The sequence below is a fragment of the Moschus berezovskii genome, chromosome 22 (assembly GCF_049115385.1).
Source record: "Moschus berezovskii isolate FMDL1 chromosome 22, NW_MosBer_1.0, whole genome shotgun sequence".
In the NCBI taxonomy this organism is placed as follows: Eukaryota; Metazoa; Chordata; class Mammalia; order Artiodactyla; family Moschidae; genus Moschus; species Moschus berezovskii.
This window is the reverse complement of record NC_142481.1, coordinates 9,468,836-9,482,930: the sequence shown is the minus strand read 5'-3', so window position 1 is coordinate 9,482,930 and position 14,095 is coordinate 9,468,836. Positions and strand designations below refer to the sequence as shown.

Genomic DNA, 14,095 nt, shown 5'->3' with positions numbered 1-14,095 from the left:
GAGATGATGAGGATCGTTCCCTGTGCTCTACAGCAGGCCCTTGTTGTTCACCTGTTTTATATACAGTGGTGTGCACATGTTAAGAGCTTCCCACATGGCGCAGTGGTGAAGAATCTACCTGCCAATTCAGGAGACACAGATGTGGGTTTGACCCCTGGGTTGGGAAGATCCCTTGGAGAAGGAAAATGGCAGCCTGCTTCAGTATTGTTGCCTGGAAAACCCCATGGACGGAAGAGCCTGGTGAGCTATCGTCCGTTGGGTGGCAAAGAGTTGGACAGGACTACGTATGCACTCATGTGTATATGTGAATCCCAAACTCCTAATTTATCTCTCTCCTCTGTGCCGGGCTATCCCTTTTGGTAAGCATAGATTTGTTGTCTATGCCTGTGAGTCTATTTTTGTTTCGTGAATAAGTTCATTTGTGTGATTTTTGTTGGATCCACGTGTAAGTGCTGTCATATGACACTTGTCTTTCTCTCTCTGACTTACTTCACTTGGTAGGATCATCTCTAGGCCCACCTATGTTGCTGCAAATGGCTTTATTTCATTCTTTTTTATGATCGAGTAACATCCCAATGTACATATTTATATACCACCTATTCTGTATCCATTCATCTGTCAATGGACCTTCAGGTAACTTCCATGTCTTGATTTTGGTGAACACTTGTGTTATGAACATTAGGGTGCATGTGTCTTTTCAAATTAGAGTTTTCTCCAGACGTATGCCTAGAAGCTGGATTGCTAGATCATATGGCAATTCTAATTTCAGGTTTTCTTTTTTTTAAGGAAACTCCATGCTGTTCTTCATAGTGGCTGTATCAATTTACTTTTTTTGGGGGGTGGGCACTAAATCTTCAAAATCCTGGGTGTGAGTTACACTCACAGTACATCTCCATTCAGACTGGCATATTTCAAGTGCCAAGAGAGCCACACGCAGGTGGTGGTCCCTGAATATGACAATCACGTAGATATCAGCTCCTTCTTTCTCTTTGCAGGAGCTGGCTGAGTCTAGGGAACAACCTCAGCACGGGGCACTGGACATGGATGTTGTCTGATTCTGATGGGAACTGTAGCTGAATCCTGCTATTACCATGTTGTCATGTCCGTCCTGGGGATGATTTTATTAGCAGACGCTGTCTGAGCACCTAGGGTGCCAGGTGCTCGGCAGGACTTGGAGAGAAGGTTGTGTGTGGGTTTTGATAGTAAATATTGGTATCCAAACAGACCCTCTGGAAGCAAGGTCATTGGGGGAAGAACTGAGCCCCAGTTACCTTCTGCTCTGGCACCCCCATAAAGATGCCTCTGACCTTAGAGGTCCCTTCTACCTGGACAGCCCAGATGCCTCCTCCCACCTTCCTCCCAGCCACTTGGGCCCCTCCCTGGCTTGTTCCAGGCGGGCTGGTTTACCTCTCACTTCCAGCATGATCTTTCTCCGCCTCTTCTACAGACTTTCTTCTTCTGCCCTTAAATATTGGCTTTCTAGAGTTCTCTTGAACACGTGTCTTACTTGTGTGATGTCATCCAGTACTTTCCCAGCCCTCTCGCTCTCTTCAAGGTCTGGCCTCTATACCTACTTCACTCAAAATGATCTCAGCGTCTTCTCCCAAACTTCCCCCTCCCTTTCCATCCCCAACTCAAGGGTGTGCCCCCACGGTCCATATAGTCACCCAAGCCTCAGTTGGGACCCACTCTGGAAGCCATCCTCTTCCCATTCCACATCTTGCCTGGTTCAAGCCCTCCATCCTCTCCCACTTGGGTCCTTGCCTTTTCTCCTGCCTGGTCTCTCGGCTGCCCAGTCTGTTTTTAAAAGACCACCCTTTGCTTTTGCTGTTCTACCTTCCTTCAGGATGCAGTCTCCTCCAGGAAGCCCTCCCTGACTTCTTCCTCCCATCTCCCTATCCCTGTTCCTGGCCACCCTCAGGCTTTCCTAGGTTGGGGGAATAGGCTGTAGGCAGTGGGGTCTTTTCCTTCACCCTGATTTGGAGAGGAGTTGCTTCCCAGAAGCTGGGCCTCACAGTGGTCTTCTCAAAACACTTGGATGCCAACATGTGGGATCCAGGTGGCTTTTCTAAGGCCTGGTGTTGATCAGTGCTGCCCAGGAGGGAAGTGGGTTGATGGGCTAGGCGATTGCAAAATCGGGAGCCCAAGGAATCTGCTGGGTCAACAAGTACCGAAGAGGAAGTGGTGGGGGAAGGAAGTGGATGATGGGTTTGGCTGAGTTGGAAGGGCAGAGCTCCCAACCCCACTGCATCTGGGCCACATGACCTTCTCAAGTACCCTATCTCCAACCTCCAGGATGGTATTACTTCAGATTCATGCTGTCCGAAAGGAATATGACGTGAACCATGCACATGATTTCAGATTTTTTCAGCAGCTAAGCAAGAGACAAACAAAGAGAAACAAAAAGAATCAGGTAAAATAATTAAATGCTATATTTTATTGAACCGAATATATTTCAAATACTATCATTTCAAAATACGATCAGTACAAAGTTATTGAGAGAGTTCACATTCTTGTTTTTTCTTCACACCAAGTCTTTGAAATCTAGTATGTAGTTTTCACTCACAGCAGCTCTCATTTCAGATCCACCTCATTTTAAATGCTCAATAGTCTCTTGCAGCCAGTGGCTACCATATTGGACAGCTCAGGGCTATAATTCCTTGATTAATGTTCAGATCATCTGTAAAATTTTAACATCTAACTTCTGGAGTTTGTACTTCTAACATGCGAAGATTCTGGTGTGGCATTCTAGACTCCTGTGATTCAAATAGTGTGTGACTAACACTGTAGGATCCCTTGGGTCAAATAGCCTGTGATTCCAACGTTCTGAGAGTCTGTGATTTCAACAGTTTAGGCTTCAGAGTCTTTGACCTAGCTCAGGCATCAGCAAACTCCAGCTTGTGGACCAAATCATGCCCGTTGCTTGTTTTTGTGAATAAAGTTTTGGAACACAGCCATGCCATTCAATCTGTGGCCACTTTCATTCTACCAGAGAGTATGAATGACCTCTTGACCAGCAAAAACTAACATACTTACTCTCAGTTCCCTCACCAAAAAATTTATTCTTGATCTAGAAATTCAGATTCTAAGCTGGATGGTGATTTTTACAGCTTCTTATTTGTTGTACTTTTTACTTCACACATTATAGACACTCTTTTTCATGCATCAGATATCTTGAAATAATATATATTGTTCAAAAGAGACTGGTTTCCCCATCTGGGCCACTCACCCTTTTGGGTTTCTTGAATTCTATTAGCCCATGGTGGTAGTTTAATCCCTAAGTTATGTCTGACTCTTGTGACCCTTTGGACTGTAGCCCACCAGGCTCTTCTGTCCATGGGATTCTCCAGGCAAGAATACTGGAGTGGGTTTCCATTTCCTTCTCCAGGGGATCTTACGGACCCGGGGATTGAACCCTGGTCTCCTGCATTTTGCAGGTGGATTCTTTACTGACTGAACTACTAGAGAAGTCCCATTAGGCTGAACTTTATGAAATTACCAGACTTCATCCTATTTTGGGGTGAGGGCATATAACAGCTTATTATTTTTTAAAAATTGCATGATACGCATAATGTAAAACTCACCATTAGTAACATTTCGTGCATCCACAATGTTGTGCAACTCTGACTACTGTTTCTGACTAGTACTATTTGTAACAGACTACTATCTGTAACTAGTTCCAGAACAGTTTTAAAAAAAACCCACACATTTTATTTTTAAAATTTAATATAATTTATATATATATATTTTGGCCATACTGTGCAGCATGGAGGATCTTGTTTCCCGACCAGGGATTGAACTCGTGCCCTCTGCATGGGGAGCATGGAGTCTAAATCCCTGGATCACCAAGGAAGTCCATCTAGAACATTTTCATCACTCCAAAAGGAAGAACCCATTAAGCAGTAAGTTTCCATTCACATTCCCCGCCCCTTCCCCTCAGGTTCTGGCCATCACTAATCTGCTTTCCTTTGCCACAGATTTGCCAGACTTCAACATATTATGACTCACAAAAAATGACAAGTTTCATATGGGTGAATTGAAAAAACTTCTAGAGGGCTTCCCAGGTGGCGCTAATGGTAAAGAATCTGCTGCCAAATGCAGGAGACTTAAGAGATGATGGTTCCATCCCTGGGTCAGGAAGATCCCCTGGAGGAGGACATGGCAACCCACTGCAGTATTCGTGCCTGGAAAATTCCACAGGCAGACGAGCCTGACGAGCTACAGTCCATGGGGCCGCAAAGAATTGGACTTCTAAGATGTCCTCATTGTAGCCAGTGTTGATGGGCTGATACTCAGCATCTCATAGGGCGTCTGTAAAAGGAACCCCACTCCCTAAATGACCCCCCAACTTTTCATAACATCTGTGTCCCTGTCTCCGTTCGCAGCATCCCCCAGATCCCCAGATAAGAACCTCCAGCTCCAGAGACACCGGCAAACCTTAGCTTCCTAGAATCCGAGAAACAGTTGCCTGGGACTCAGTGACCAAGCAATTTAAGTGATTTGAGAAATACATTCTGTAACCTCAAGATCAGAGGAGGTTTGAGCTGATAAAGAACAGTGTCCCCTCCAATACCTGCCCGCAACCCCGGGACTTCTCCCATGTTAGTCTCTCTTTCTGACCAGAGCGGGTTCCCACGGGGGGCTTAGGGCTGGCGGGATGTTGGGGGCAAAGGTGGTGGGAGGGGTGGTCTGGGTCAGGCTCAGCCAAGACTGTCGCCCAGAGACACCCCGGCCCACACTGCGACTCACTGTCTCTTGACCGCAAAACAACTTCCACTACCAACAGGAGTTTCTTCTCCAAACAACAACACAAGAAATTTATAAATACATCCCCTGAAGCATGCACACAGTGGCGCAAACATCAAAACCACTGAATAAAGGGTTCTGAGGCTGGAATAAGGGTCACTTCCTCTTGCTAAGCCTTTCTCCCTAAAATGCAGCTTTTAAGACTTGATAGCATATACTTTTTATTGTCGCTAATTTAACAAATGTGTACACAGCATCTCCTGTGTGCCAGGCGCTACCGTGTGTGTGTATTTTAAATCTCTTCATCAGTTTAATGTTCATAGCTAAAATGTCCATTTCATAGATGAAGAAGTTGAGGCTCAGAAGGGTTGAGGCCCGAGAAGCTTGTCAATGGGGAACCTAGAATATGTATCCTATTGCTCTGGCTCTCAAATCCATGTTCTCAGACTCTATGCTATGCTGGGAGGGAGGTTAGGAACCGTTGTGCTCAAAATCTTCCCATTTTATTTATTATTATTATTTGTTAAGCTTTTGGCCAAGTTGTGCAGCTTGCAGAATCTTAGATCCCTGACCCAGGATCGAACCTTGAACCTCGGAAGTGAAAGCGCAGCATTCTAACCGCTGAACCACCAGAGACATCCCCCAGATCTTTCCATTTTAAAGAGGGAAAACAGGTCCACAGAGCGGATAGGACTTGTTTGTGTTTTGTCTGCCTCTGACGCCTCAGGCCTTGTGCTGGGCACACTTGGCCTTTTACTGGAGGCTGTGACCTTGAGCTCTCTCCCTCAGAACGTGGGAGGCGGGAGGTATACTGGTCTTCAAGGCTCTGCAGAGGGCAGAAGGGAGGGGAGGGGCTGCGTTTGAGTCTGGGAGCGGGTGGGGGTAGTGGGCTGTGGGGACTTGGTGGGGAAGACCTCAGAGGGCCCTGCTGGGACAGCGAATCTAGGCCAAGACCCCCAGAACCCAAAGGTCAAGCCACATGTAGATCCGGCTTCCAGGAAGCTGGTAACACGCAGATTGGTGCTGGGGACACTGGGTCAGCATCCACCCACCTCTGCCTGCTGCCCTGTAATTTTGGGATGTGTGAGTCATGGGAAGAATCCAGGACAGACACTAGCAGGAATAGGAAAAGGCCAATCCTGTTTTTCCCTGCTTAAGAGCGTTGGCTGGGACCTGTGAGGTGACAGTGCCCGGCAGAGTCCCCTGGGAGCTCCAGGAACCGGCTTGCAGGAATTCACTAGCTGCCAGACACAGTGGGGAGAGACTTCAGAACACCTGGGTCTTGGCTGTCAGCCTGGATCTTGCCCCCTGCCGTGGCATCTGGCCCAACTGGGGACCGTTCCTCAAGAGACGGTAAGGATGGAGGGAAGAACGGAGGGGGGGCATTTTCCCAGGCCTGATCATATAGACTCATTATTTTCAGCATCTGGGAATCAGAACTAGAATTTCAGGAGAGGAGTCTTAATACAATCGCCATGGAATCTGCATCGGCATCTCAGACTCTTGGAATTTACTCGGGCAGGTCAACAGAAAGCTTCTGTCAAGGGATCCCCGTATATTAATATTATCACCCTCAGGTGGGCTTCCTTGGTAGCTCAGTTGGTAAAAAAATCCTCCTGCAATGCAGGAGACCCCAGTTCGATTTCTGGGCTGGGAAGATCCCCTGGAGAAGAATTAGGTTGCCCACTCCAGTGTTCTTGGGCTTCCCTGGTGGCTCAGTCAGTAAAGAATCTGCCTGCCATACAGGAGACCTGGGTTCGATCCCTGGAATGGGAAGATTCCTTGGAGGAGGACTTGGCAACCTACTCCAGTATCCTTGTCTGGAGAATCACCATGGACAGAGGAGCCTGGCAGCTGCCGTCCACGGGGTCGCAAAGAGTCGGACATGACTGAGTGACTGAGCACACAAGCACACACATAGGTATAAATATAGAAATATAATTTATTTGGTGTATAAAATCAGAAGATAATAATGCTACCCGTGATGCTCCTTAAATGTCCTTCAGTCTGCGGCTGGTTAATAAGCATGACACGCCCAGCCTGTGGATTGATTTTGACCTTATTGTGAAGAAAGGAGCTGATCTGTGTCCAGATAGGGAAAGTAGATCTGAGACACATTAAATGGAAAAGATTAAGCAATGGCACAGGGAGTGTTTGGATTTCTATTTAATGTGTTAAAAGGGAAATACCATTGACTGACTGAGTTGCTTACACGGGGAAAACTCAGATTTGAACCAGGAAGAGCCGGGGAGGGTGGAGTCTCAGGGTGGCGGGAGAGGGTGCGTGTGGATCTGGGACCAGGCGGCCAGCACACGTTTAACGCTCATGGTGGACGAGACACCGTGCTCAGCTCTTCGTGCCTATTGCATTGATGAATTCTCCTGACACTCCCTAAGGTGAGTCTGTTCTCATTTTTGCCGATGAGGAAGCTGAGACACAGAGAGGTTTGGTGTCTTGCCCAAAGCCACGCAGCTGGTGAGGGCTTGAATTTTTATCCTGTTGAAATGCAGATTCTGATTGGTGGGTCTGGGGAGGGGCCTGAGATTCTGCACTTCTTCTTCTTTTTTTTTTTTGCCACACTGTATAGCACGTGTGGGATCTTAGTTACCCAACCAGGGATTGAACTCTTGCCCCCTGCTGAAGAAATGCGGAGTCTTAACCACTGGACCACCGGGGAAGTCCTGAGGGTTTGAATTTTTAAAGCCTGCACATGGCTTCATGTTAGAGACGAAAATAATATGAAAGTGAAGTGCTAAACACACACACACAATGGCTTGGCCTTTTAGTAGCTACTTGGCATGGAGGAGGGGGGAGGGGGGAAGGGGAGGGGGAAGGGAGTGCCCCAACTTCCCTTCTGCCCTTCCTGTTGTGTCAACTCCAGCTGATGCCCTGCGGAGTGCCAGTCAGCCCCAAAGAGTCAGCAGAGAGCCGCAGTGTCAGGTTATCATGACACGATGTGAACGAGTCTGTTTTCTACCTAAGCCCTCGATCTGTGCCACAAGCTTTACACATGTTGCCTCTTCAAAGCCTCCCCAGACTGGCGAGGTAGGCTCATCTCTGTGACTAGTTCTCAGATGAGGAAACCCAGAGAGAGAGCCGGCCGAAACTGTGCACTCAGAGTCACAGAGGCCAGATCTGCTCAGGGTCACTGGCTGTCCGGCCTTCCAACTCTCCCGAACCTGAGACTTTTGGATGATGATGTTCTAGGGCCAGGAGTTTCAGAGTGGGACTAACTAACACAGTTTGAAATTCAACTCTGTTACTTACTTAGCTGAGCCACCTTTGGTAAGTTCCTTAATTTCTCTATGGCCTCAGTTTTCTTGTCTGCAGAATGGGTCTAACAATGGTGTGACGATCAGAGGATTGTTTTAAGGACTAAATGATATAATATGTAAAGGGGCTTGGAGCAATGCCTGGCACAGAACACAAAGTACTCACTAGATGGTGCTTAATAATAATAATGACGAAAGGAGATTTCCTGGTGGCTCAGATGGTAAAGAGTCTGCCTGCAACACGGGAGACCTGGGTTGTAGTAGTAGTTATGATTCGCGTTGCTGTGGTAGGCAATGTCATTTCTCTGCTCAGCACCTTCCCATGGCTCCCATCTCATGCAGAGTAAAAGATGAAGAGCTTACAGTACCTACGAAGGCACTGATATCTCTGCTTTTACCTCCCATCTATTCCACGGGAGATGGAGTTCTAACCTGTACCATCATGTTCCCGCCTTAGGGCATGTGCACTGGCTCTTTCCTCCGCCCGGAATTCACTACTCCCAGATCACCACACAGCTCCCTCCCCCTCTCCTTTCTCGTTGCTGTTGTTGAGTCCCTGTCCGACTCTTTTCGACCCCATGGACTGCAGCCCACCAGGCTTTCTTGTCCTTCACTGCCTCCCAGAGTCTGCTCAAACTCAAGTCCATTGAGTCGATGGTGTCATCCAGCCGTCTCGTCCCCTGTGCCCTGCCCCACCTTCTCCTCCTGCCCTTCACCCCCTCCTTTCTGGTTTCCCTCAGACGTCACCTTTTCAGAGAGGCCTTCCTTGACCCCTCATTTAAAATTCCACTATAAAGAATTAAAAATTCCTTGCAATGCAGGAGACCTGGGTTCGATCCCTGGGTTGAGAAGATCCCCTGGAGAAGGGAAGGGCAGCCCGCTCCAGCGTTCTTGCCTGAAGAAGTCCACAGACAGAGGGGCCTGGCAGGCTACATGCCATCCCTGGGGTCGCACGGAGCCGGACATGACTGAGTGATTAACACTTTCACGTTCACATTCATCTCGATGAATATTCGTTTCAATAGTTTAGATTCTAGAGTTCCAGTTTGCTAACTGCTCTGGAACTTCACTAGGGCCACTAGTCACGTGTAGCTATTTAAATCAATGAAAGTGAAATAAGATAGAAAGTTTAGTTTCTCAGTCACCCTGGCTCCCATTTCAAATACTCGGTAGCCACATGTGGCTGGCAGTTACTGTACTGGACCACGGATAGGGACTATTTCCATCAACATTAAAAGTTCGATTGGACAGGGCTGGTCTAGAATGTCAAGCAATAAATGGCTAGCTAGCTACTAAATTCTCTAAGAATTTAGTATTTTGGAATTCTAAGATTTTTAGCATGTTGGAATTCTAACATGGTAATAGTCTAGAACTCCAAGACGTTAATAAGCTGGGGTTCTAACACTGTAACATTTTAGAATTCTAAGATTCTAATGTGCTGGAGTTCTTTTTTTAAAAAATAATTTTATTTATTTTGACTGTGTTCAGTCTTTAATGCTATGAAGGTTTTTCTCTAGTTGCTGTCAGCGGGGGCTACTTTTCAATTTCGGGGCCCTGGTTTCTCTTGTTGCGGATCACGGGCTCAGTAATTGTGGCTTCCGGGCTTCAGAGCACAGACAGGCTCCGTAGTGGTGGAGCATGGGGTTAGTTGCTCCGTGGCTTGTGAGATCTTCCCGGACCAGGGATCGAACCCATGTCTCCTGCATTGGCAGGTGGATTCGTTACCACTGAGCCACCAGGGGAGCCCTGCACTGGAGTCCTAACGTTGTCCTGACCTGTGCTAACTGGCTGAGGTTCCTATCCACTAGGATTCCGAGGGCCTGAGAGTTTTCGTCTCTGAGTTTTCACACCATTGCTTGCCTTTCCAGGTGTCTGCAGCCTGGATGGAGAACACTTCTCTCGGCACCGAGTATGGGGATTACGGCGACATTCCAGATCTCCCGGTGGACTGCGCTGAAGGCTCCTGCATCTCCGTTGACCTCCTCCACGCAACCCCACTCCTGCTGTATGCCGCCGTCTTCCTGGTGGGGGTGCCGGGCAATGCCATGATGGCCTGGGTGACCTGGAAAGAGGCCCGCCAGAGGGTCAGTGCCATCTGGTTCCTCCAACTGGCCATAGCGGACCTGCTCTGCTGTTTGTCTCTCCCCATCCTGGCGGTGTCCGTCGCCCACAAGGGCCATTGGCTGTATGGGGCAGTGGGCTGCCGGACCCTGCCCTCTGTCATCCTGCTGTCCATGTATGCCAGCGTCCTCCTCCTGGCCACTCTCAGCACAGACATCTGCCTGCTGGCCCTCAGGCCCATCTGGTGGGGGACAGCCGGGCGGGCATGCAGGGTGCGGGCAGCCTGTGGGGCATGCTGGGGGCTGGCCCTGCTACTCACCGTGCCCTCGGCCATCTACCGCCGGCTGCGTCAGGAGCATTTCCCACACCGGCTGGAGTGTGTGGTGGACTACGGCGGCTCGACCGTGGCTGAGAACTCAGTGACGGCCACCCGGTTTATTTTTGGCTTCCTGGGGCCGCTGGTGGTTGTGGTTGTCTGCCACGGTGCCCTCCTGTGTCATGCTACCCGACGCTGCTGGCCACTGGGCCTGGCTGTCGTGGTGGGGTTTTTTGTCTGCTGGGCCCCCTACCACGTGCTGGGACTGATACTCACCATGGCAGCCCCACACTCCACCCTCCTGGCCCAGGCCCTGCGGGCTGAACCCTTGGTGGTGGGCCTGGCCCTTGCTCACAGCTGCCTCAATCCCATGCTTTTCCTCTACTTTGGGCAGGCTCAACTCCGCCAGTCTCTGCCAGCCGCATGTCGCTGGGCCCTGAAGGAGCCACAGAGTGAGGATGAAAGTATGGTCAGCAAGAAATCGACCAGTCACGACCTGGTCTCAGAGATGGAAGTGTAGGCTAGGGGGAAATCAGTTTCTATCCTCCTATCTTATTTTGCAAGACGGGCTTCAGGCATAGCTGGGTCCAGGAGTTTAATGATATTGTCATTTGTTCTTTTATTCATTCAACAAACATTTGTTATGCCCCTGCCATGTGCAGTGCAGATATAAAACATTTCCATCATTGCAGGAAGTTCTATTGGACAAGGTTGCTCTAGAATATCACCTGTTCAGATCTTTGAAATCACATAGTAGTGATACCTTCTTAACTCCAGGACAGCACTTTACACATAGTTTCTCCTTTAAGGTAATTCTTACAACAACCCAGAGGTCATTTGCCCAAGATCACACAACAAGGAAATTATAGAGCTGAGATTGGATCCCATATTTACCTGACTCTAGTATCCGTGCTCTTGATCACTGAAAATTTCCTTCAATGCCTTCTTCAAATAGTACTTCCTCCAGGGAGGTCTCCCTAATTCAGTCCCCTCCCTGGGGAACAGAACATTCTGTTCTCCAAGTTTCTGGGACAAAATTTCCCAGCTAACCTGTAAATTTTCCAAGGACAACATCTGGGCTAGTTTAATTTCTGTCTCGCCTCCACCCTTCCCAAACTTTAAAAAGAGCCAAACTATGTTTGTGTACACCATGTTTGCTTCCAACTAGATTGTGAGCTACCCAATGATGGGGATCTTTTTGTTGCTTTAAAAAAAATCTGACACAGGGACACATCTTAGGTCAACAACACATATTTTATTTTTTGATATTTTATTCAGCATTCTCATGGAGAAGGGAATGGCAGCCCACTCCAGTATTCTTACCTGGTAAATTCCATGGACAGAGGACAGAGGAGCCTGGCAGCCTACAGTTCATAGGGTCACAAGAGTTGGACATAACTTTAGAGATTAAACCACCAGAATTCTCATGCATGATCCAAAATTGTCTTATCAAATGAATCCTGTCCTGGGACAATTTACATAACTTCATGAAAAGCTGGAAGAAATCTTGCAGTTAATCCATTGGGGCCAGGTGCCATTTAGGGGAGTTCTTTGTACATTTGTAAATAGTCTTTTGTATTTTTTGAAATTTGTTTTCCTTTCTTATTGAATCAGTGTTACTTCTTGTTAAAAAGAATAAATTTCATGAAAGCTTTTAGAGTCTTTCTGAGCAATTTTTCATAGAAGTCCTTTGATCATGAAAAATAACCTTGCTTTTGGTTTGTTGTAACTTCCTCCTTTTGTTCTTGAAGTTTGTTCTTTGGTTTTTGCTTATTTTTAGCATGAATGTATCAAGTTCTTTAGGTTTCCAATTAGAAGTTTTCCCAAGAACTAGTTTCAAGTTTTCTACTCAATCCTTAGCATTGGTAGTTCATTATTTTCTTCCTAACTTCATATTTGTTGTTTGCTTTCTCCCATGTTCACTTTTTAAAAAAAATTGTAGTTCTCTTTTGTACATTTTAAGCAGATGTTAGTCAATTTCTTCCCCTTCTTTTGATAATGACACAAGAATTGGCCCCTCGATGTTCTAATTGCTTCCTAAGGATTCAATAGTTACATACAGCTTACCACTTGACATCCCAACTCATTGTAGAATAAATAACTTAATATGCTCAAAACAGAAGTATGGATTTTCTCTTTCAGCCATCCTCCCACTTCTTTTCCATCCCAAATGATGGCAACTCTGTATTTCCAGGTGCTCAGGCCAAGAACCTTGGGTCACTTCATTTTCTCTCATATTCATGGCCCATGGCTAACTTAGCCAATCCCTGCAGATTTCTATCTTAAAGTTTCCATCTTCTCCGCCATCATCCTGGTCCAGCCATCTATTGTGGCAGCCTCCTCCTTGGTCTCCTCTTCTTGACTTGAATCCCTGTAGTCTGTTCCCCACATGGGAGCCAGAGGACTCTGTTAAAATCTAAGTCACATGGAACTCTGCCAATGGATCCCACCTCACTCAGACTGGAAGCCAAAGTCCTCACTTCAATCCTCCTCCTCTCTCCCACCTCATTCCCTGCTGTTCTTCAACCTTCAACCAACTGCACAAGCCTGCTTGCTGACCCCTGACCCTCCAAGTTACGAGGTCATCTCAGTCTTTGCCTCTGTTGCTTCCTCTCCCTGGAATGCTCTCGCCAAGGGATCCCCATGGCTTGCAACACTGTTTTTAGCTCTTTGCCTAAATGTCACTTTCTGGGAGATGTCTTCTGTGACTGCCACTGGACCAAATAGCATCACTCCTTGTCCCTTCCCTGCTTTGTTTTTCTCCATAGAAAATGCAGTTCTGCTTGACATTCCATATATTTATTTTAATCTATGTGTCTGTCTCCCTCACCAAAATATGGACTCCTTTGTTTTGTTCTGTACTCACAGTGCCTAGAACTGATTCTAGAAATGAAAGCTGTATCTTAACCACGACGCTATCCAAGGTAAAAAGGAGAATGATGGGAAGGATATAAAAAATGAAAGATTTAACATTTATCAAGAGCCTATATGTATAACAGTGAAAAAAGTTTAGATACCTTATGTATACTTTTGCATTTGTTTTTCCCAACAATCTTGAAAAGTAGGCATTATCCTCGTTTTATACTATTTATAAATAGTTTAAATAGTTTCCAATAGTTTCCCTATTGGAAACTGAGGCCTAGTGCCGCAATGACTGACCCATCTAGGACTAAAGAGGACTCACTTTTCTCCTTCAAGTAGTCATTCATTCAACATTCACCGACTATGTAATCCCTGTGTTTGTCTCTGGAGAACTTAGGACCTTCAAGACAGAAAGCTTGGAAATTGAGTTGTAATATTCATTAATGAGTTGATAGGGTGAATTATACATGAATAGATTAATGATTGTGAATTATAGTACATCAATGTAAAGACCCTGATGCTGGGAAAGATTGAAGGCAGGAGGAGAAGGGGACGACAGAGGACGAGATGGTTGGCTGGCATCACTGACTCGATGGACATGAGTTTGAGCAAGCTCCGGGAGTTGGTGATGGACAGGGAAGCCTGGCGTGCGGCAGTCCATGGGGTCGCAGAGTAGGACACGACTGAGAGACTGAACGGAACTGAATACATCAATGCATTAATAATTAAGACATTAACAGTATGAATTATAATAACTAAATCACGGGGGGGTGTTTTGAGAGTGTCTGGGCTCAGGCCAGCGTCCTATTTTGGCTAAACCCTAGCGTCCGGCCGACCC

General features: G+C 46.9%; 1 protein-coding gene across 6 annotated transcripts; it reads left to right on the top strand.

The window, feature by feature from the left end:
• Positions 1–2,289: 2,289 nt before the first annotated feature.
• C5AR2 (complement C5a receptor 2) lies at positions 2,290–13,391 on the top strand. 6 transcript variants are annotated; one of them, XM_088830151.1, is made up of 4 exons: positions 2,290–2,413; positions 5,905–6,099; positions 6,493–6,667; positions 9,887–13,391. In XM_088830151.1, exon 4 carries the CDS (start codon positions 9,902–9,904, stop codon positions 10,913–10,915), a length of 1,014 nt encoding a protein of 337 aa, XP_088686277.1. In that variant the 5' UTR covers positions 2,290–2,413; positions 5,905–6,099; positions 6,493–6,667; positions 9,887–9,901; the 3' UTR covers positions 10,916–13,391. The 6 variants fall into 6 exon arrangements, with proteins under 6 accessions (XP_088686277.1, XP_088686276.1, XP_055267729.2 ...); XM_088830150.1 differs by lacking the exon at positions 2,290–2,413 and adding an exon at positions 3,766–3,902; XM_055411754.2 differs by lacking the exon at positions 2,290–2,413 and having other exon boundaries at positions 5,651–6,099.
• Positions 13,392–14,095: the final 704 nt, after the last annotated feature.